Source organism: Macrosteles quadrilineatus, unplaced genomic scaffold (assembly GCF_028750875.1).
Source record: "Macrosteles quadrilineatus isolate MER2022 unplaced genomic scaffold, UCM_ALF_1.0 Scaffold_8__2_contigs__length_117827958, whole genome shotgun sequence".
Classification (NCBI taxonomy): Eukaryota; Metazoa; Arthropoda; class Insecta; order Hemiptera; family Cicadellidae; genus Macrosteles; species Macrosteles quadrilineatus.
In genome coordinates this window covers 600,595-623,283 of record NW_026542601.1, presented here as the reverse complement: position 1 = coordinate 623,283, position 22,689 = coordinate 600,595, and the positions used below count along the sequence as shown (strand labels likewise).

Genomic DNA, 22,689 nt, shown 5'->3' with positions numbered 1-22,689 from the left:
TAGAAAATATTTTTAGGGAGTGAGCTATCTAACAACCCATTGATTAATAAAATCGTTCCAGTAGAACTGTAGATCTTAAGTTGTAAAACAATTTTGAAAACTGAATTTTATAATAGTGAGTAGATTTACGAACAGCAAGACAATGCAACACAGGGCCAACTGTTCAACTGAACCATTTAGTATTGAGGGTGATTAGGCATACACTACTAAATACTGAACTAACCCCAAAAACACTGATCGTTGTGATCGACTCATTCAAGAGAGATTCGAGAGATTTATTATACCATTAAGTAAATAAATACATAGGTAACGTCAACATTGTCAGCGACCACAAAATAAAAAAAATATTTTTATTCTGTGGTCGCTGGACTCACTTGAGAGCAGTAAACAGATGTTTTGCGGGCAAATCGTGGTGGTGGGGGTAGCTACTGGGCCGAGTAACTCGGTTTTCAACTAAATCACTCGACTCGCTCTCAACTGACCTCTTTTTATCAACTCGCCCGTTGCTCGACTCGCCTGCATGTCTACACCAAGCGAGCTAAAGAGCGAGTGGCAACTCGCACACTGACTCGCCCACCGTACTCGACCCGTGTAAACCAGGCTTGTCTCTGATTCTGATAGAGAAGAGAACAAGAACAAACAAACAAGACAGCAAGACTAACTATGACTATTTTTTATTTGACTAACAAAACAACAGGCAATAGGGGGAGGCCCAGAGAATCAAAGAATTATTAAGAAAGTCCAACTCAACTCAGTCCAAGTCCTCTGATCTCTGAATCTGATCTGAATAATTCCGTATTCCGTCTGAACCAATGGTGGAGTGGAGTAGACTGGTGTTTCTAGTGTGACTAAATGCTAGTGACCAGTGTTTCCATTTGAGGGATAAAAATCCCTTTCTAGGGATATTTAGGGCCTTCGAGGGATTGAAAAGGGATTGAGGGATAACTAGGGATAATCAGCGAAATTGAAGGATTTTTTAGATTTTCTAGGGATTTCAGGCCTTTGACTTTATAAAATTTAAATATTGATAAAATAATACATTTTGGCTGTATTTCAACAACGTCAAGGACCTATTTTGGCTAATTTTGCAAGGCATAGACACCGTAACGCATTGATTATACTACTTTTCCCCCAGATTTTGGTAACAAATCGATTGTGGAAGATACTCCTCAAGGAGTATGTTTTATCTATGGTTATAGGTAGTGGTAGTGACGTAGTGTTTCAAAGTCGGAACAGACAAGGGGAAGAGTAACAGCCAACACTGCACAAAACAAGCGAAGGACAAGTCGGTCGGTGGAATGTAATGGCGGATCTAGATTACTGTATTTGTTTCTTAGTAGCCCTGTGCCCTGTGTCAAAAATGTCGAATGTTTGTTTTCGTTTTGATTTTGTTTTCCGGTGATTTCTATGATGTTTTTGGTTAAAGTAACTTTGTGTAACCTTTTCACCAAGGCATGGTGGCCATGTTTGAAAAAGACTATAAGTTTGAAATTTTGACACTGGAGTAACATTTTTGAAACAATTGTAATTACTTATAAATGAAAATTATTAGTTTATAAAATTTTTAATAACTATCTGTGTCATTTTTTTAGTTAATTTATCTTGTTTTGTACCACATAGGCAGTTTTTAATCACGGCTACCTTTAATTCCAGGCCGGAGGCCGCGGCCTTCGAAGTGGCAACGTTGCAAGTATAGTGTTGTAAAAGGTGTTTGTTTGGAGAACGCTAAGCTAATGATATTTTATGTATTTTTTATAATAAATATGAAAGCTTGGTTACTGGGCTATGAAAATATTGACTCCATATTGTATGTATAGAAATAGATTTTCAATTTATATTGTTTTGGTTTTCGATTCTACATTATGTTTTATTTCCATGTTAACTTATGGGACGTCTGGTGCTAAACAATACTACGGTACTTGCAACGTTGCCAATTCTACCAGGCCGCGGCCTGCCTGGAGTTAAAGATGGCCGTGGTTTTAATGGGGCAAAAATGTTTTTTATATAGTATTACTTTATAAATAATATGGGATATTGAAGAATAATACCACCAGTTACCATATTTTAGGTGGCTATACATGATATCCATTGGTATTGCTGCAAAAATAATAAGTTATCTAGATTTGATTTGATGAAGAGGGATAATTGGAGGGATTATTAGAACACGGACTAGGGATAACTAGGGATTTTTTGACGTTGGCCCAGGGATATTTTTTCTTGCTTATGGAAACACTGCTAGTGACTGACTGACTAGTGACTGAGTACTGAGTGAGCGTGAGTCGTGAGTAGTGTCGTCAGTCGTCCTGTCGTCTCGTCTGTCATCTCGTCGTCAGCGTCAGCAGCGACTGTCACTCACAATACTGATAATGTTTTCCACATAAATTATTCCTTTGTACTTAGGCCTATTATTTGATTTCACATCACATCGTTATAACTTCGTTCATATAGGCTAATTTGTTGAAGAACAATCATCGACCATGTCGGCAGAAGAAACTTCTTGGCGAACGCCAAACTTTAGACAAAGTGTTGTTGCTAAAATGTAAGTCAACTTACTCTTTCATTGATAATATTCGTTCTTAGCCTATATGAAATAACCAAATTAACTAAGCATACTAAAGATCTTAATATTTTACGGCTCTTTTAGTCAGTAAGGTTACGATGATTTGTTAGACCACATAATATTGGCATGCCTAAGCTTAAGTGCTCTGTTTGAAAACCATGCTTACTGTACATGTTTGCTGCTACTGTGTAACCCTAGACCACAATGTCCATGTAGGCTATTATTATTTTAGACTAAAGGACAAATCCTAAATTCAATTCTGAAAAGTATTTGATTTGTATTTATTTTAGCGAGGAAGCAATACGAAGCTCGGGAATGCCAACTACTAAAAACAGCATGGAAATGGAAAACCATGTGTTTCAGAAGGCCAAAACCAAAGTAAGTAGAACCTATAGTAATAATTTTTACGCCGCACTAACTACACCATTTTAACAAACTTCCTGCGTAAGGATTTAGTTTAGAAAACAGCTGTTTGCCGCCAGCTTAATCAAATGGGGTTTAATTAAAACATAAACTTACTGTAGTTTTTACAGGACACCAACCAGCTGATGAGTTGTTATTAACAAAAACATAACCTAGATTATGAGTAATGATTGTTGGTCCTATAGTCAGTGGTCATTTTGGGGGAGCGAGCTAGTCTAGTGGTTAGAGTGTGAGACTTCCGTGCCTGAGGACCCGGGTTCAAATCCCGCCAAATCACCAATGGATTTTATCTAAGTGATACTGTCGCAATCCTTAGGTCTAGCCTGAAGTAATGTGAAAAACAATCCCAGGCTCGTGCCTAGACTCCTAGGAAAAAAATTAAAAAATAGTCAGTGGTAAATTATAAGGATTTGTACAAAATTGTATCGTTGAGTTACCTTTATGGCGTAAAATATTGTACGTCACTTCGTCTCGCACAGGAACGATCACACTCGTCCGGTAAACACCTATTTTCAGGACTAGTAACATAATATAGGCTAATATTACAATGTTACTTAAAAATGTTGCCTATTAGGCTACAAGATAGGAGTTGGATTAAATCGTTTTCAAAACTTTCAACTCGATAAAATTAATTGTCTCAACATGAAAGAGCTTTGTTTGAGGAATACTATTACATCATTCAATACTTATTGTATAATAAGGTGTTGTAGATGACAATAACTTAAGTAAATTCTGGGGTTTTTTTTAAGCAAAAACAAAAATCTCTTTTATTCGCTAAAATAATTTAATCAAACTGGATTAGGCCTACCTATACACATTCATTAAGATAATTTGTTTTCATATCTTATAGGCCTACTCTAATATTAGTAGCCTCATAAGTACATTAATATTAGACAATATCAATAAACTTTCTTACCTTTTATTTAAATAAATTGATGACAATGTAATTTTTATTTGTAGGAGGAATATTTGGGATTTGTTGCCCGGCTTATTTTACACGTCCGAGAAATGAGTAAGTATGTCTTGAATTGTTTCTTTATCTATAACTTTAACTTATTATCTTTTAGGTACGTAACTAATAAATATAAATCTGCAGAGGTGGAGTTGGAGAAAAAAAAAACAATGGCTGTGGTCAATCGTCTTATTTATTAAGTTATTATTCTATTTGGATTTTCTTTTTTTAGCCTATATTTTTTTTTGTAAATTACTAAATAATTTTAAGGGCGATAGGCCTGCAATAAGATGATTCCTAGGGAACAGAACTCCCCCTCTTCTTCTCTTTTTATTTTGGTTGTTTAATTCAGCTTCCGCTTGGAGTCAGGGATAGAGATATACAAGGGCTGGCTCACTCCTTTGATATTAGCGGTCGCCCCCTGATCCTACTTCCCCTCTCCCGTCCCTCCACAGTGACGTAGCGCTGGTACATCGGCGCGGCGCGACGGTAGCCTAGCACGGCAGTGCTAGCATATGTCACCCGGCATCTACGCGCATATTAATAATTGTGTATTAAATTTAGTTTTATAGTGTGATTTTTAAAGCGTGTTTCGTTAACCCTTCAACTTGCAATGGGCGAACTCTGTAGTGGCAAGGCATTTTTGCAGTCATATTAGCGAAAATTCATATAGGCTTAAACCAACAGACCAAACGTATTGAACCGTATACTTGAAGTGTTCATAATGAAACGAAGAACTTGAAAATGGCAACAAAATAAATATTTAAAATCTTGTAGAAAATATTGACAGTACTGTAGGTAGAAAATACAATTTTTCATGTAAACTTCAAGATATACATATTGTTTGCAATATGCTTACTTAGTAAGTAAGTAAGTAAGTATTTGGAATTTATTTTCCTACATTGAAATGTAAAATAATCCAATTAACATACAAAGTTATGGTCCAAAAACAATAAAATGACAAGTTTCACGATTTTGCACTACAAATTTCAAACAAAAGCGAAATAAATGTATTATCAAGATAGGGCCTATAAAGTAAAAGTTAACATTTTTAGGCAATAATATTAGAGATCAAATGAAGTAAGAGTTGTATAGGCTATGTAAAATGATCATTTCAATTAATGTTTATGACTTTTAATAGATGTTTATATTTGTCTAGAAAAACATTTTGTTATTCACACATGTAATTGTATATTATTTTTCAAACACATAAACCCCACATGCCAACTATATAAAATGAAAGTAAACTTATTCCCCTACATAAATATGCATAGTTATAAAAGAAAATATAGGCCTACATAAAAAAATATTTTTTTATATTTTCTACAATAGTTCCCTAGTTTTTTTCTTTTTCATTTGGCGATCAAATCGTTTGTTCATTATGACGAAATGTTTCAAAAACGGGAAAAGTAAAATAGTGTCTCAAGCTTCTAAAAGTAAAATAGTGTCTCAAGCTTCCAAAAGTAATGTCACATTTCAGTCGAGGCACAATAAATAATATCAAAACTAAACATTTACTACTTTACAAATTATAATTCATGATGTAAACTGATAAAGTAAAATCACACCAAAACTCGACTGCTTGGTTATTGGTTAACAGAGATTGAGGTCCGTTAGTCAGGCAACTGTATTTTAATGGATTGAAATATGTATAATAAAATGTAATTGATAAATTGAAATTCTTTTCCTTCTAATAAAAGGTACAAAATACTAATTATAATGCATTTTTATACAACCTCAATGTATTTTATATAACCTCAATTAATTCTAAAAGGTAGGCTATGAAGAAATAATAAATAAATACAATTAAAATCCATACTTTAACCATATACCACCGCTCACACATGCAAAGCTATACGGTGCTGGGAGCCCGAGGTACCGCTGTGACGTCACAGCGGTGGAGTGGAGGGGAGCCAGCTCCCAGCTGGCATTACTTTCTGAGCTCACGAGGCCTAGCCCTTGTATATCTCTAGCCCTGGCTTGGAGTAGGGTTCTCAATCCAGGGCCTTCAATCCAATCCCGGGATTTCGGGATTCGTCTCAGCCGATCCTGGGATAAATCTCGGGATTATATAATATTGTGATTTTTAACTTTTTAGCCATTTTAAATGAGTGAGAAGTCCCCTCGTTGAGTACTTTAATTTTTTAAACTGGCCTAACCAGTGGTACACTGCGTAATGTTTCAGTTTTCTAAGTAAATAAATATTACCACGCCGAACTTTCACATCGCCCTTATTTCTTATTTACAGTGTATAAATGTTGATACGTCACTCTAGAATATAATAAATACATTTAAAAAAATCACAAGCAACCACACTCGCATGTAGGCTAATACGTCACGCTAATAGATAGATTAAACTAAATATAGCTAAGAGAAAATGGGAAGAATCAAGAGTATCAGCGTAAAAATGTTATTTTGACTGACAGCAATAAAACAATATAAAATACTGTAAAACAATAAACCATCTGCTTATGTAGTAGCATGTGTATGAAAAACATAATTTTAGATTGTAAGAAATTTAACCGCCACACTAATAACCAAATTCAAAGATAAAGTTATAGACCCTAAATATAAGCAATCTTAATAATTAGATTATAATCGTGTGTTCATAGTTAGCCTATATTTTATGGCTTCAATGAACATAATACTTAAATTTCCGATTGCAATGTTATGTTTGCTACACGAATTGCGTTGTTTACGTTTAATGTCAGAAGTACAACTCAAAATAACTTGTAGGCCTACTATAATTAAGTTCTAACTAATGTATAATAACATATACAGAAAGTAAATCCAAATCGTCTAAAAACTGAAACATATATTTAGGCCTACATTCGTTCGCCTATTGAGTTTAATGATAATTTAATTTTCCAATCAAAAAGATCATTACTTATACCATTTCATATAATCGTCCTAAAAATAAAGAGTATATGTGTTTCAAGTGTTATTGGACTATATTTATTAGTTTTCCATAGGTAAATAAAAATCCTCAAATTCACAAAAAAAAAAAAAAACAATATAAACATAGTTTTTGCAATCTCGTTAATCCCGGGATTAAGAGTCACCAATCCCAGGATTTCTAGGTATAAAAAATCGGCCGGGATTCGGGGATCTTGGGATTGAGATTCCTAGCTTGGAGACACTCTCGCAATCAGACCATTTGCTGTACACACTCAAAAATCAGTAGCCTATATTTTTGGGACCCCCTATAGCTGTTTTTTTTTCTAGCCATATCCTCATACACAGAGCATATACAAAGAGTTTAATGATTCACAAAAAACCCCTGCTTATCTGTGTCTAGTAAGTTGAGCTTGCTAAACATTTTAATCCTAATTGTGTCTGTCATTATTAAAATATAGTTTTGTATTTTAACTTGTAACTACCTGGAAACCCAGCTCTGCTTGGGTAAAGTCAGGTAAAATAGGCCTCCTATACTCTAAGGACTCTTGTGGTATTTTTCTTTTTTTTTAACCAAATTTTCTTTTGTAGCCTAGGCCTAGCTGTAATTTGTTAAAATTATGATATCGAAGTTGGTTTTGATTATGTAAGCAGCAGTTTATGATTCTTGTGTATTGTATACATTTTGTTGTTATTTTCATCCATTAATCTAAACATGTAAGTTAATTGGGGCGGAAATAAGCGCAGGTTTCATAAAATAACATGTTAACCAGTCTTATCAAACAAATATTATTAGATATTTGAACATTTTTAGATTAATGGGTGTGTTGGTTACAAGAATCACACTTTTTCACCCTGTATCATGTATAGACTGTCCTAAATAACGAGTTATAGGGGATGTAGGTTTAAGCAGAAAAACGGTTATCTGGACTGGCCTTGGTCCCGAGGAGTTCGGATGAGAGGGAGTCTACTGTAGTTGAACTAGCCTCTCACACACTGTGTTATTGTCATAATTATAGTTACTCTACTTTTAATCAATTTTTTATTGTGGATAGTGCATTGCAGTATTTATCTCTCTTATCTGGCATATCAAACTAAGTTTCATCCCTTGAACAATTTCTGCAATGTTAAAAAATTTCTAGGTATGAGTAGTAGGCAATTTATTGAAATTTCTTATGAAAGTAATATGAAAAACTTGGATCTAAGTAACCTGAGGTATTTTTTTTAGATTCAAAGAAGAATCCAGCTCTAGGCGGACCCGCTGGAGGGGCAGGTCAGAACATGCAGAACCCGATTGATGCTCTTCAGACATTGGCTAGACAAGGTACGGCAAGTTTGTCTCTTGTTAGCACATTGAGGAATATATTTGGTTGAGAGTTGAGAACTAACCTAATGTGTGATAGCTGGTACGATGTAGTGTGAACGTATTACAAAGTAAGTCTGTAACAAATAATTGTACATTGTACAATGGTCCTTGCTAAAAGGAACAGCTGATCTTAGTCAATAACAATACTATCGTCCCATTCCTTCAACACTCGTCCTGCAGTCATCTTCACCAAGGTGTGTCTGTTTTGTACAAATCTAACAAAATCTTTGTTTCAGGATCTGGCAATCAAATGATGGGATTAGTTCCGCCACAAGGACCGGCTCCTGTCACTGCCACCAATCGTAAGTGTAAAGTTACTTTAACATTTGTACTTGTTTGTTTTCTAATTCACCATGAATGTTTGGACTGAAATTCATTTAGCTTTGTATTTGGGAAACATGGATGCATTTTACACATTAAATAAATGTAAAGTCTACCATACACTGTGACAGTCTCAACTGAGTGGTTGAGAAGGCAGACTCCTGCAGGTTAGGAACGTTTTGGGAAGTATTGTAGAGTGCTTGAATCATCATTTCTTAAAAGACGTTATTCTGTGATAAGATCGTGACCTACCAAGCTTATGAATGATGGAATTCTACTATGGCAATAGGTAATAGGTAATGGTTTTACTTTCTGTTGTGGAGAAATCAAGGTCACATCAAACCTCCATAGGCCTACTTCTTGGATGATGATTTACACAGATCATCTCATCTCAACCTACATCTTATCTAGAATTCCACTCTTTTGATTCATATTCAGTTTGAAATACACCTTTGCTGTTTCAGAGTAATAACAATGCAATTTTATATACCTTCTACTAATATAGTTTTCTATCTGTTTGGACTTGCTATTCTGTCTTAATCAGTAACAAATCTACACATATTTATCTCATTCCATTCTACAATCATCTCCTATTCATTTCCCCTAATAATATGCATCTAGCTTTCATTGCTGTTTCTAACACCGATGATAGTTCATATCTTCCACAAAAAAATGTTATCAATCTCTTTTCATGTATAAGTCAGTAACAAAGCAGTCATATAATTGATATCCACCTTTCACTTGTTTTAGTCTTGAAACACACCTCCTTTCCTTGTGGGTTGTTACCGTAAACATGTAATCTATTCTGAGAACTTGACTGTTTTGGTGAAATAGAAACTTCAATTTTCAGTTCAAAACTTTCTTACGCATCTGAAGATTGAGGATTCAGCAGAGTAAACAATGTTTGTGATTTTCTACCCAACATTTGCTTATTCTTGCTTCTGTGAGGCCTCCACTCTCATATTTCCAGCCAGTAAAGTTGTTAGACCAATGTGTTAGTTTTTACAGTGTGAAATAAAAATATTGCATTTTAAAACTGTTGATTTTTTTACCCTGCCCATTTGTACAGGAATGTCTAATTCTAATTCAAATATTGCGGTGTAATGTAATTTTGTGAGGATATTTCTTTTTGTAGTCATATTTTCTAACAATTTTTAATGCATGTTGTAAGGAAACGTTAATTGTTTTACAATTACATTATTATTTTTCTTATAGCAACATTTTGGTAATTTAATGTAATAATTATTATTGTGCAGTAATGGTTGGTAAGTTTTTTTTTATTTGCCTATAATCTGATATTTCTACAAACTACCACCCAATCTTTAATGAATTACAATTCTTAGACTCACTTAAAGTATCACTAAGTGTATAATCGGTTGTATACTTTTTAATTAGTAAATAAAAATGTTGAATTTACCTGTTGTCGCCTTAGAGTACAAATTTATCCCTCTGGATTATGCGCATCTTGGCATAAACACCTTCGTCAGATCCATATGAGAACTACTCTTGTCTGAAGGAGGTAGAAAGTTCACAAACTGACACCCAGCACAAGATAGCAGAGTACAAAAGTTTTATTTGTAGAATGCTCACAGTACCTACCCCTAAAAGCCGGTGATTATGAAAAAGATATAGCCGTAATAAAAAAATATTGCCGTTTCAAATAGATACAGCCCTAATTTAATTGATAAATTGACCGACAAACAAAAAGTAAAAAAAACAATTCTATCACTGAGTAAATGTCTCCTATTTCCCGCAGAACAGTAAATGTTGAATTTTACTACAACGGATTTATTAGAAAACATCAAAGGTAACATACACATTTTGTCAATGAATAATCACATAGGCTGAATACTGAATGGTGTGAATAAGTGCAGAATATTGTTTGACCAACCTAACAATCTAATGATCTATAGTTATTTATCTTGACTCTTGAGTTTCTAACACCAACGTTCTAACCTTACAGTGCTTCAGACTCTCAATCAGCGACCCAACAACCAACAAAGAATGCAGTCACCTGTTCAGGTAATCACATTAAATGTTCTGTGTCAGTTATGGTTTTTAGAGTATCGTGGTTCTGGGGGTAAAACCCTGTCTCACTAGATAACTTAAGTTAATGTTAAGCTTGTTTACTAATCACTGATTGTTTTATCCTTAGAAAACTGGCCTTGATCATTGGGCTTAAAGCTTCAAAATCTTCATTTATTTGCTTAAAAAACGCCCAGTTGCATATTATTTTTAAAACCGCTAGATTGATTTGAAATTTATTCCGACAATTTATTTGTACACTGGCCCGTTTATTGTAGGCCTAAAAAGACCTCGCATAACCTGGGTGCTCGGATAATCGAGAGTGTCCTGCATTTCCAATAACACTTTGTTCACCACTTGTCTGCCATTTTTTAAATTCTTAACCAAATCTTTTTTGCCTACCCTTTTTTAACCGAGTGTTATGAAACTTGGTATGTATAAGAAGTAGAAGAGGTAGAAGAGAACTATTTGTGAAAAAAATCATTCAACTTGGACCATTTTAAAATTCGTCAAATGGACAAAGTTTTATCATCTTGACTTGGTTAAAAGTTGGCCTATAGTAATTTCCATTAGCACACTCAATTAAACCATAATTCTAAAACTGAGAACAGCTAAAACATGGAGATTTAATGTTTAGTTAGGGCTATGTTCAGTAGTAAAATGTTTCACATAAAATAAGGCATTTAACATCAGTTAATAGGCGACATTTTCTTAGTAGCTCAACCGATGTATGTTTTTGTTTATTCTAAACCTGACAACTTAACCATTGAATTGGAATTAAAATTCAGGTCAGTAAATCTATGATTTATTAAAGGTACATAAAGAAGAAAGAGTTTTATTTCATTATTCATTTTGTTGATTACTGTTAAGTTGAGTTCTTCTATAATCTTACGATTATTTAATATCTATACTATTATAAAAAAGAGGTGGTTGCTGTATGTGTGTATGTGTGTATGGGAAAAGTAAACTCGAAAAATACTGGTCGGATTGGGCTGAAATTTGGCATGATGATAGCTCACATTCCCGATTAACATATAGGCATATTCTTATTTCAAAAATCCTTTCGGGCTCCGCCCCAGTGGCTCTGGAGTTTCCCATGTTAACCTTATGAGAAATGGAATTATTGAATCTTAACAGCTGTTTCAATTAAACAAGTTGGTTCTGTTCTATGATGTTCAATAGCATTAAAGTTACAAGGATTACCAACAGGGTGCAGCACTATTATTTCTTTTACATTTATGACAACAGCTAATTTGCAACCAAAAGGTGAGTGAGCGTAGCGAATGAACTTCAACCTGGAGGCGAGTTAGCGTAGCGAACAAGCTAACCTGAAGGCAAGTGAGCGCAGCGAACGAGCTCCAACCTAAAGGTGAGTGAGTGTAGCGAACGAGCTCCAACCTAAAGGTGAGTGAGCGTAGCGAACGAGCTCCAACCTAAAGGTGAGTGAGCGTAGCGAACAAACTTCAACCAGGACGTGATTGAGCCATGCGAACGAGATAATCTTGAAAATTAAGAAGTTAAACGGGGCAAAGCCCGCGGGTTACAGCTAGTTATATAAATAAAACCTATTAGTTATGCCCAAATGCATAATATATTTCTATAAGTTACATTTCACAAAGTTTTTTTGTGTTGCATATTGTAAAACATGTTTTGGTTATTTCAGGGCAATGTTATCGGCCAAATGGGCAATCAAATGGGATCAATGGGAGGACCAATGGGTGGACCAATGCAGTCGCAAATGTCCATGGGAGGTCCTATGGGGGGTCCCATGGGTCCTATGGGGGGTCAGATGGGACCAATGGGACCCATGGCTGGACAAATGGGTAGTCCTATATCTGGCCAGATCTCTCATATGCAACAGAGAAAGGTAAATATATTCTAGGGGATTATAACAGCAATTACTGCTTTTTAGTTATGTATGCATGCAGGCAGCGTTGGTCTAGGCTACCAACACTATTCTGGATTACACCGTTTTTGTATAAAAGATGATGCCTAAAATTTTGGTAACGATTATTATCACCCCTTCACCTCCGTTGTAACATTTTTAACCATTCCCTATACTATGCACCATTCCCAAATACTCTCCTTCGCAGTCCCAGTCTTCCCCTAACACGATACAATTCAACACTGCATTACCATTCTAACCTAAAAACAGAACACTAAAATTGATAAACAAACAAATAGGCACATCAGCTGGTATATTTAAAACAGCTTATAGAAACCCTGTATCAGTACTTCCATTAGAAAATCACTGGATCCTTGATGGCCTGTGGGGCAGAGCAGGGGTACATTTGGACACATCTGATATTTTTCCCACTGTACTTGGACCTTAAGCTTTAAAATGAATCGAATAACGTGATATTTTGTGGGAACCGATTCACCTACGGAATTAAATACAGATTTTCTATATTATCAACTAAGTACCTTGATACTAAAGGTTCAACTGTTTAACTTAAGCAATTTGATTCTAGGATGTGATTTGAGGTAGAATATGTGTGTTTTAAGGCTTACCCATATGCAACTGAATCACAGTTAATTGCCAATTTTTATTATCGACACCGATGACACCAATGTAAAGAGTTTATAGTTTTTCCTGACTTAATTAATCATCTTTAAGGAATATTAGGTGAATAAAAAAACTTGAAACATATTTTAGTTTTATCAGTTAAAATTAACATTTTAGTTACCTGTACTAAGATTTGTCAGTAAAATTCAACTTGTATATTTCAGCATAGATATTCAATTTTATTCTGTATTATGAGACTTTTTGAGTTTACCACATGTCTGTTAGGGAGCTGAGATGATTGGCCAGAACTACGGCGGACCTCGCAACGTCGCTCCAAATCAGTTTCTGCAGCAGAGCCCCACCCCTCCTACCCAGTCACCCGCTGGAATGCCTACCTCGTAAGTTTTAAACCTACCTCGTTAATTATTGTTAATTAATCTTTGGGTTTTACCTCAAGTCTGAGTGTTTTTGGTTGTCTGGGTAGCCGAGTGGTTACAGTGATCACCTGGGCCCATGTGCTATTTGTCATTACCAATGCTATTTAACAAAACATCAATGTTAATGTTTTAGTATCAAAACAAAATTGATAACGTTATCAATCCTTATTGATATCAGACTTGAAGTGGTTGGATACCAACTGATGAACTGATGAAAACCAAACTTTAAAAAAAAAAAAAAAAAAAAAACATGAAAAGATATTTTCTTAAAATTCTAACATAATGTGTGCATATATCATCCTTTGGCATTTTTACACTGTTTTTTTATGGAACATTCCAACCCCTAGTTTGGATACTAACATTTATATTTTATTAGATAGTTCATACAAACACTTTTGTATAAACTATTCAATCAAACTGAAATGTATATTTTTTGCTCAACTGTTTTGACAGATTACTAAAGGCCTCCTACATAACTGGTAGAGAAAGGAGTTTTTTTATAAATGTATGTTGTTGTTGGTTTTTTTTATTACAGAAGTAATTTTGGTGTTAATAATTTTTAACCAATGATCTAACTAATGTTTTACTAAATTAATTGTACTTTTCCTAGAAATCAAATGGTCGCCTCTCCTGCTTTGGTCCCTTCTCCAGGGAATCCGGGAATGACATCTGGAGGAATGGGAAGTTCTCTACGCTCTGTTGGTAAGTTCTGTACTCGGTAAGACATTTGACTGTAGATTGAAGAAAGAAACACTTACGACAAAAAACTTGACATTTAACAATTAACTCAACTGGGTAGCTAAGTTAATATAGTTTTAGACTAGTAATCATAAGTTTACTGAATTATTCCTTTAAAATATAAATTGCTTTTTGAAGGTTTAAGAATCCAGCTGTCTTAACCTTCTGCTCTATACACAGTTGTTTCTTGAATAACTGGAGAGACCCACTGAAGAAACCGATTGTAGGTGTTAAGGAGTAAACATATTTCTGTAAGTGTATAATATACAAATAATCCTTCAAACTTTAAATTTATAGTTGGCAAAATTTACCTTCATAATAAATTAGAATAAAATCAAAGACCTTTACATAAAATATTACCTAACGACAGTATGAAAAGCAGACTGCAAACACCCAGGGTCTAAGGAAAAATCTAACCCGCTCTGAATTTGTCCTTTATCATTAGGCTCTAAATAAATGGTCCTAGCCGAAGATACAGTTGATCTTGTTTCTTACTCATCTTCACCAGGTGTGTCCAATCTAATCTGACGTAAAGTGATCACTAATTGCTAGTGTTGTCTGCAGGAATGGCTCCATCCCCAAGCAGTTCACTTAACACCCCGGGACAGCCGGTCCCGACCCCTAGTCCTCACAGTCAGACAGAGGAACAGGCCTACCAAGCCAAGGTGCGCCAACTGAGCAAATACATAGAGCCTCTACGACGTGTCATCGCCCGTGTGGGAAATGAGGGTTAGTAGCTTAGACTATGGGTCGGACTAGAAATTCAATTAAAATCATAAAGTTGCTGTTAATTGTTTAGCTTGTGATTAAAAGAGTCACTCCAGGTCATAAATAGTTATGAAGTAGCCTATATAATAACATCATTACTTCTTCGGTGCAAATTGTAAGGTTATAAGCAGTTTTAAAACTGTTTGTTTTGGTACATAGATACATATACAGGGTGACAATTAAGTCTTAGGACGACTTTATAACTTTAAAACAAAAAGAGATATCACAACCAAATTTGGCATAACATTACTGGTAGTAGTAAGCTACCTTTTGTGTACAAGGTGATTACAAGGGGGAATACAAGGTGATGGGATGTCACTTATAGGGGACGGCCCACAGGGACTAAGTTGACAATTTTTAAGGTAAACATAGGTTGATATGTACACAAAATATAAGGTCCTGTTAAACTAAAAACAATGCCGCAAACCGGACCTGAAATGGACAACCGAGCCAAAAATGACAGCTTGACAAAGATTCATTGAATTTGCAATGGTATTATATGCTACCTCTTCAGGAGGCGCCTGCCACAAGACACAAGAAAATCATAAACGTAAGCATAGGGCGATATGCATATCAAATTAAAGGTCTTTGTTTGTAGAGTACAATGCCTTAAATGTGAGCTCAAAAGAACAACTTAGTAAAAATTGGCAGCCGTTAAAGATTCAAAATGGCAGATTCAAGAAATCTTTGAACAGCTGCCATTTTTGACTCGGTTGTCTATTTGAGGTCTGGTTTGTGGCATTGTTTTTAGTTCAACAAGACCTTTAATTTGACACACATATCAACAATGCTTACCTTTAAGTTTTTCAACTTACTCCCTGTGGGCCGTCGCCGTCCCCTATACGTGACATCTGATCACCATGTACACAGAAAAGTAGCTTACTATTACCAGTAATGACGTGCCAAATTTGTTTCTGATATCTCTTTTCGTTTTAAAGTTATAAAGTCGTCCTAAGGCTTAATTGTCATCCTGTATATATTCAGTAATGTGGGCTTTTGGGTAAAACCAAGTGATATTATGGACAACTTTAGCTGGCGTTTCACCCTAGTTGCAGTTAGCCATATTTGTAGAATAACGGAGAGCTAGAGAGCCACCATATTGTGGTTTACTGCTCTCAAGATCAATGATTGCGAGTGCAACTTGGTGGTATTGACATATTGTTTTAAATTGTAATTTTTTTACAGATGGTCAGATGGAGAAAGTTAGTAAAATGAAGAAACTGTTAGAAATTCTGTCAACGCCAGGGAAAAGAGTGCCTCTGGAAACTCTTCTAAAATGTGAAGTTGTTTTGGAAAAGCTGGATCTGAAAAGGGTTAGTGTTCTTGAGAGAGAGAGAGAGAGAGAGAGAGAGAGAGAGAGAGAGAGAGATACTTTATTAAGCAATCGTCAAGATTGAAAATGGCGTCATAAACAATAGGCCTAGGTCAGTAAGTATTTACAAATACAAAAATGTGTACAAAATCGAATGAGTCCATGTTTTTACACTTGAAAATTGGGCCAGTCCAAAAATTCTGCAACAGAAAAAAATGGTCGTTCAATCAGCCACTTGTGCAACGTCCTCTTGAAAGAACCAAGGTGAGACCTCTTCACTTCCATTGGTAGGATGTTGTACAGCTTGGCTCCGGCGTATGTGGGCTTTCGCTGAAACCTCGTTGTGCGGTGTACTGTCAGGTTGAAGTCCTGGGCGTTCCTCGTGCTGTATGCGTGAAGGCTTTGGTTTCTCTTCAAATTTGCGGAGTTTGCAAGGTTGATCACTTCCAGAAGGTAAATGTTGACCACAGTTAAGATGTTAAGGTCGATGAAAGCTCTTCTACAGTTGTCTCTTTCATCAAGTCCCACCAGAGTACGAATTGCCTTATTCTGAAGTACGAGCACCCGCTTCAAATTCACCTGACTTGCAGCGCCCCAAAGAACAATGCCATAACGTAAATGGCTCTCAAAAAGAGAACTGTATGCAATTCCGACAGCGTCCATGGTGCTAACACTCTTCACTCTTCTGAGGGCGAAGATGGCAGTGTTGAGCCTCCTGCAGAGCTCGTCAAGATGGTCTGACCATGACAGCGAGCTGTCAAGTACCACACCTAAATACTTCGTGGCCTCAACACTTTCAATGTCAGGGAAAACGGACACCTCCTCCTTCCTATGACCAAAATTGAGCTGATTTGTCTTCTTTACATTGAATACGAGATCGTTCATATTACAGTACTCTACTGCCATATTCATAGCAATGTAAGATCGGACTTCCAGGTCATCTCTGTTTTTGCATGACATAAGGAGTACCGTATCATCGGCATACATTATTGACTTGCAAAACGGCTTCGTGTAAGCGGGAAAGTCTGCTGTGAAGAGGACGAAAAGCAGAGGGCCCAGGACTGATCCCTGAGGGACCCCTCGACTTACTGGCAGTCTGTCCGATCTGATGGCGTTTTGGGTTCCATTGATGTTTTGTTTTATCTCAACCACTTGTTCCCTCCCGACTAAGTAGCTCTGAAGCCACCTCAACGCAGCACCTCTGAATCCCAGAGTATTGAGTTTTTTTAATATCAATTCGTGGCCAAGGCAGTCAAAGGCCTTACTTAAGTCTAGGAAAATGCCCATGACATTATCACCTGCTTCGAGTTTATCTATTATGTGCTCACAAAGAGACACAAGAGCTGTAGAAGTGGATTTGTTCCAGGTAAATCCATGTTGCTCCTCGAGGACGATGTTGTTTCTCTCCAGATGCTTGACAATTCGCTGGAAGACAATTTTTTCCATCAGCTTCGAGAAAGTTGAGACCATTGAGATGGGTCTGTAGTTTCCCATTTCCGTCCTGCTTCCTGACTTGTAAAGGGGAATGACCTTGGAAAGCTTCATTTTGCTAGGTACATGTCCTTCCTGAAAACTTAAATTGATAATATGTAGCATAGGTCCTACAAGTTCATCCTGGCACCGCTTCAGCATCAGCGAGGATACCTCGTCAAAGCCCGACGATGTTTTATTCTTCAATCCACCTATGACGCGGAGGAGCTCATCCTTAGAAGTAGGAGTGAACTCAGTCATGTGATGGGCAATCTCCCAATCACATGACTGCACATGGTTCGTCTTTTGGTTCTTAATTTTCTCAAGTGTGACTTCAGCAATCGAGGTAAAGTAGTTATTAAATTCATTACATATGTTCACTGGGTCACTCATTACTACTCCATCTAATTTAAGCTTGACCGAGTTAGAGGGTTCTTTCTTCTGTTTTCTCTCGCTGTTGATGACTCTCCACACAGCCCTACTTTTGTTGCTTGATTCTGCTATGTAGAATCAAGCAACAAAAGTAGGGCTGTGTGGAGAGTCATCAACAGCGAGAGAAAACAGAAGAAAGAACCCTCTAACTTGGAATGCAGATATCAATTTATGTGTAGTAAATAAGTTAATACGTTGAATTCGCTTTGCAATAATTCAGTGTTGAATTTGATCTTTGGGCCTGAAAGCTGATATTACGGCCATCGTCGTGAGAATCCCAACAAAATTTTCATTTCCAATTATTTATGCGAGCGGTCAACAAAAACTGCTACTTGTGTGTTGTGGGAGCCATTGCGCTTGTGCATTGACCAGGGCTGTTAGTACAGTAGACTATTGGCTGAGCTAAGGTGTTCTTTCCCCGACCAGGATACATCAGTGAATTGAGCATTTGAGTCCTGTCTTGGTCAAGTCTAGCTAGTGACCAAGTTTGGTGTATAGATCCACCTAAACTAAACAATGGACGGCTCAGGTTGAAGTTGAAGGATGGTTTATTTTTTACTTGCACCTCAATCAAACAATAATTGCAATTTTTTAGGCTATCCTATAAAAAACTAGCTTGTTTGTGTTCACGAAATATTTGTATGTTTATAAGACTAGGGAAAACATAGTAACTGACGGCATTAAATCATTGAATAATCCATAGAGTTGGGCCTAATCTAGCTACTCCTACTGACTTGCTCCAGGGTGATGGATCGGGTCCCACGCTGAGAGAACAACACCCTCTGTTGGAAGCATTACAGACCCATCTACAGAGTCCAGTGTTGAATCACACACTTCAACGCACCTTTGGACCCTGCCTGGAGGCGTTGTTTGGCTCCGATATCAAGTTAGTAAATATTTCTGTATACAAAAACATATTCCTTAATAGTTTACAACTTTGCATAACATTAAACAATGTAAATTACAATGCAAAGTATTTTAAACATTTCAATGTCCTCTGGCCCTTCTGGCAGGCTTAATTTCCCCATAAAAATTGCTTTTGCCCCTCAATGCTTTTCAGAATTGAGAATAAACAATCTACAACTACATTTGTTTGAGTTTCACTATCCTATACTCTTATATGAGCAATGTTTGCTTGTACAGATTCAACCACAACTTCCAAGTCAAATCATAAAAACAGTTGCTAAGCATGTATGTAACCGTTTTAATATTTCTAGAATGCTTCCTCCTCCACTGAAGAAAAAGAAGTTGGAAGAGCCAGTTGATGATATACCCGAAGTTTTGCAAGGAGAAATTGCACGGCTTGATCAAAGGTTCAAGGTAAAGTTGTTTTTACAACACAAAAGCGTTTACTATAAACTTTTTGTAAAACCTGGCCAAATTGATTTAAGATTTCTTGAGATAGGCTAAGTAGATGGATATCACTGAAAGTATTATCCAATAATTTTATTGGAGTATCGGTTGGCACTGTTTATCTAATTCTACTCGATAAGCCTAAAATTGTATGCTTATAGGAAGCTATTGACTGCCCTCATTTTAGTTTTTTTAGGTAAACTATTGTACAAGTTTATAAATTTGTCTAGGCTGTCACAACTTACAGTCTTAATTTAGTTGTCAATAATTTTCCTTAAATCTCCCCACATTTTAATCAAAGACAAAAAGACTAAGGTTTCTGAGGAATCGAGAATTGTGTGAATTTGTTGTGTCCCATGAGAAATCGCGGACCATGCGTGAATTTTGAAATATAACTGGTCCACTAAAACATGATTTTAGTGCCATTTTGTTTGATGTATTATGAATTTAAGACAAATGGTGAAGGGTTTAAGACATAGAAACATACTGTATTTGCTTATATAAGCACTCACAAAACGCATGAAAAAAACCGAATGTTATAACATCTTAAACATTATCTGCAGATACGGCAAAATCCAAACACTGTCGTGTGTTTAATCAGAAACCCAGTCCTGATAAAATCCAGAACATTTTCCACAGTCTTGGTTAAGTTGTGAAATCACTGCAAAATCAAGAACATCATTTGCGTTCACATCAAAATCGCTAACAACTTTCAAGCTTACGGCCAAATTTTGAACATATTCCACAATTTTGGCAAAATTGTAAACACCTTACATGGTCACGAAAAAATTGAGAACATCTTCTGTCGTCATGGCAAAATCGTGAACTTCATCTGTGATAAGGGCAAAACATTTTCTGCTGTAATAGTGACATCATCATCTCCTTGGATCAAGCCAAAAACCGTGTGCAACCTCTACCATTGCAACATTTTGGATTGTGCATCTTCACAAACGCTTACCAAGATCACAGAAAAATACTTCAGTTTGGCTCGACTTGCCCTGAGCTTTGCCCAATAATGAGTTTTGGCCTAAACAGACCCATCGGGCAAACTGTTGGCCCGCCATGACCCAAAAATATCAGGTACTCGCATACCCCTAGTAAAAAGGGGTACTTTGCGACCAGTAATACTAATTCGGGTTTACACCTTTGTTGCAGGGAAAACCAGGAGAAATGGATGAAATTTTTCCAAGGGTTTTGCGTCCACCCTGAAAGACCTAATCTATGTAACCTTAATCAATAGCAATGCAGCAGTTATCTTATTTTATATAGATTAAATAAAAACTACATGCTCCTCCATTTATTAGCAAGAAGCATGCATATTTGTGTTATTAAAGGAATTTATAACAGGTATCTGTATCGAGTGCGGAATCGAGAATCAAAACCAAAGTTCTAGAATTGGTATTGGAATCGACCAACTCTGGAATCGGCCCATAACTAGTTTTTACCTAAAGTACATTGATCCACAGGTCAGTCTAGACCCGACACAACAGACAGGTTCTCGCTGTGTACAGCTGTTGTGTGTGCTAGACGACCGTCACCTCCCCTGTGTGCCTCCTGTGAGTCTCTCTGTACCTGAGGATTACCCCCACTCGCCCCCCCTCTGTCACCTCGCCCCCCACGAGTACAGCGCCACCAAGTTCCTCTCAGCTGTGCAGGTATCATTGTTAAACAAACTATGTTATAAGATTCTTTTAATTTTGCTTTAAATATTTCTTTGTATCTAATGTTTTATAATTTTTTTTTTAAATTTGGAGGTATACAATGCATAAGTTTTTTTTAATTTCTTGTCCAGCATTATTCCATTTTGGTGTTATTATTCCAATGCCATTAGAGTTGTTGTCTCCCAACGCCACTTTACCACAGGTCAGTCTCGATTGGGCTTTATATTTATTGCCTTTAAAAATTCAGAACATAACCATATACATCAAGTAGTGTGTACAGCCAAAGTCATTATATGTCATTAGAATACATCAATATCTAAATTAAACTGAAATGCATACAAATCTGGGATCATCACGTACTTAGATAAATGCCTTTATTCAAATGCTGTTGGAATGCAGTTTCTAACAATTAAGAAGCTGCTGACAGATCTTAGACATTCATAGATGTAAACCTCATTTTCAACAAGGAAAATAACCAGATGAACTGTTGCAGGCCGCTCTGGAGTCCAGGGTTCGCAAGTTACCCGGCCGCTTCTCCGTGTCTCAACTACTAGACACCTGGGAGATGAGTGTAAGACAGGCTTGTGCGCCTACACAGTCTCCCACCCCTGCTGCACCTGCATTACTCATGGGGTTGTGAACACATTACACAATGTTTATATCATTAAAGTATTATTTTAACAACTTAACAGTATATTTTCATCCTTGCACACCTTCATCAGTTAGAAAGCTCTTTGAAGTTAATTTCGGTGGTAAGTCTTTGTGTCTTATGTTTTATATTTTTTTAGCGAATTTCCCATATAGGGAATAAGCTATTACCGTAGTACTCGTACTCATGGTAAGACCTGGACGCAGGACCGATTTTTTTTTTTCGTTTCGAGGTCCCTAGAGACCAAAAACACCATCCGTTCAAATTCATATATATATATATATTTATATATTTATATATATATATATATGTGTCCGTTAGCACGATAACTCGAGCAAAAATGATCCGATTTTGATGAAATTCGGTACAAACGTGTAAACCTACGTTTATTCGAACGAGTTCGCAATCCAGCGTGATTGGACCATGGGAACGGGGGTTTACGGGGGGTTTTATGGGGTAAAAATAGGTTTTTCGCATTTTTGACCCAAAAAACATAAAATTTAGCAATTTATTTCCAAACCATTTTGTAGAGCTTAAAAAAACAAATAATTTAGTATATTGAAGCGTTATTATGCGCCTAATGGTTACGGAGAAAATTCCAAAAAATTGTAAATTTAAAATTCTCATGTTATTCTTATGGAGAATAAGTAAACTGTTGTAGTTTGCTTGTTTATGAACATATTTTGATCAAATTTGAAAAATGTTTTTATTTCTTACTAACTATTAACATAAAAAAACAGTTTTACCTCCCTGATGCAGCAAACCTAAGTACTTGTTAAACTAATTCTATTTAAATCGGGAATAAAAGTTATATTTTTAAG

At 36.2% G+C, this 22,689-nt stretch overlaps 1 protein-coding gene across 1 annotated transcript; it reads left to right on the top strand.

Annotated features, from left to right (window-relative positions):
* Nucleotides 1-2,296: 2,296 nt before the first annotated feature.
* On the top strand, nucleotides 2,297-21,859 carry LOC128999906 (mediator of RNA polymerase II transcription subunit 15-like). The gene is made up of 15 exons (XM_054426677.1): nucleotides 2,297-2,539; nucleotides 2,851-2,938; nucleotides 3,944-3,995; nucleotides 8,059-8,154; nucleotides 8,433-8,498; nucleotides 10,481-10,539; nucleotides 12,206-12,409; nucleotides 13,334-13,446; nucleotides 14,096-14,187; nucleotides 14,788-14,952; nucleotides 16,177-16,304; nucleotides 18,949-19,091; nucleotides 19,423-19,525; nucleotides 21,025-21,213; nucleotides 21,713-21,859. Exons 1-15 carry the CDS (start codon nucleotides 2,478-2,480, stop codon nucleotides 21,857-21,859), a joined length of 1,707 nt encoding a protein of 568 aa, XP_054282652.1. The 5' UTR covers nucleotides 2,297-2,477.
* The last annotated feature ends 830 nt before the right edge of the window (nucleotides 21,860-22,689 follow it).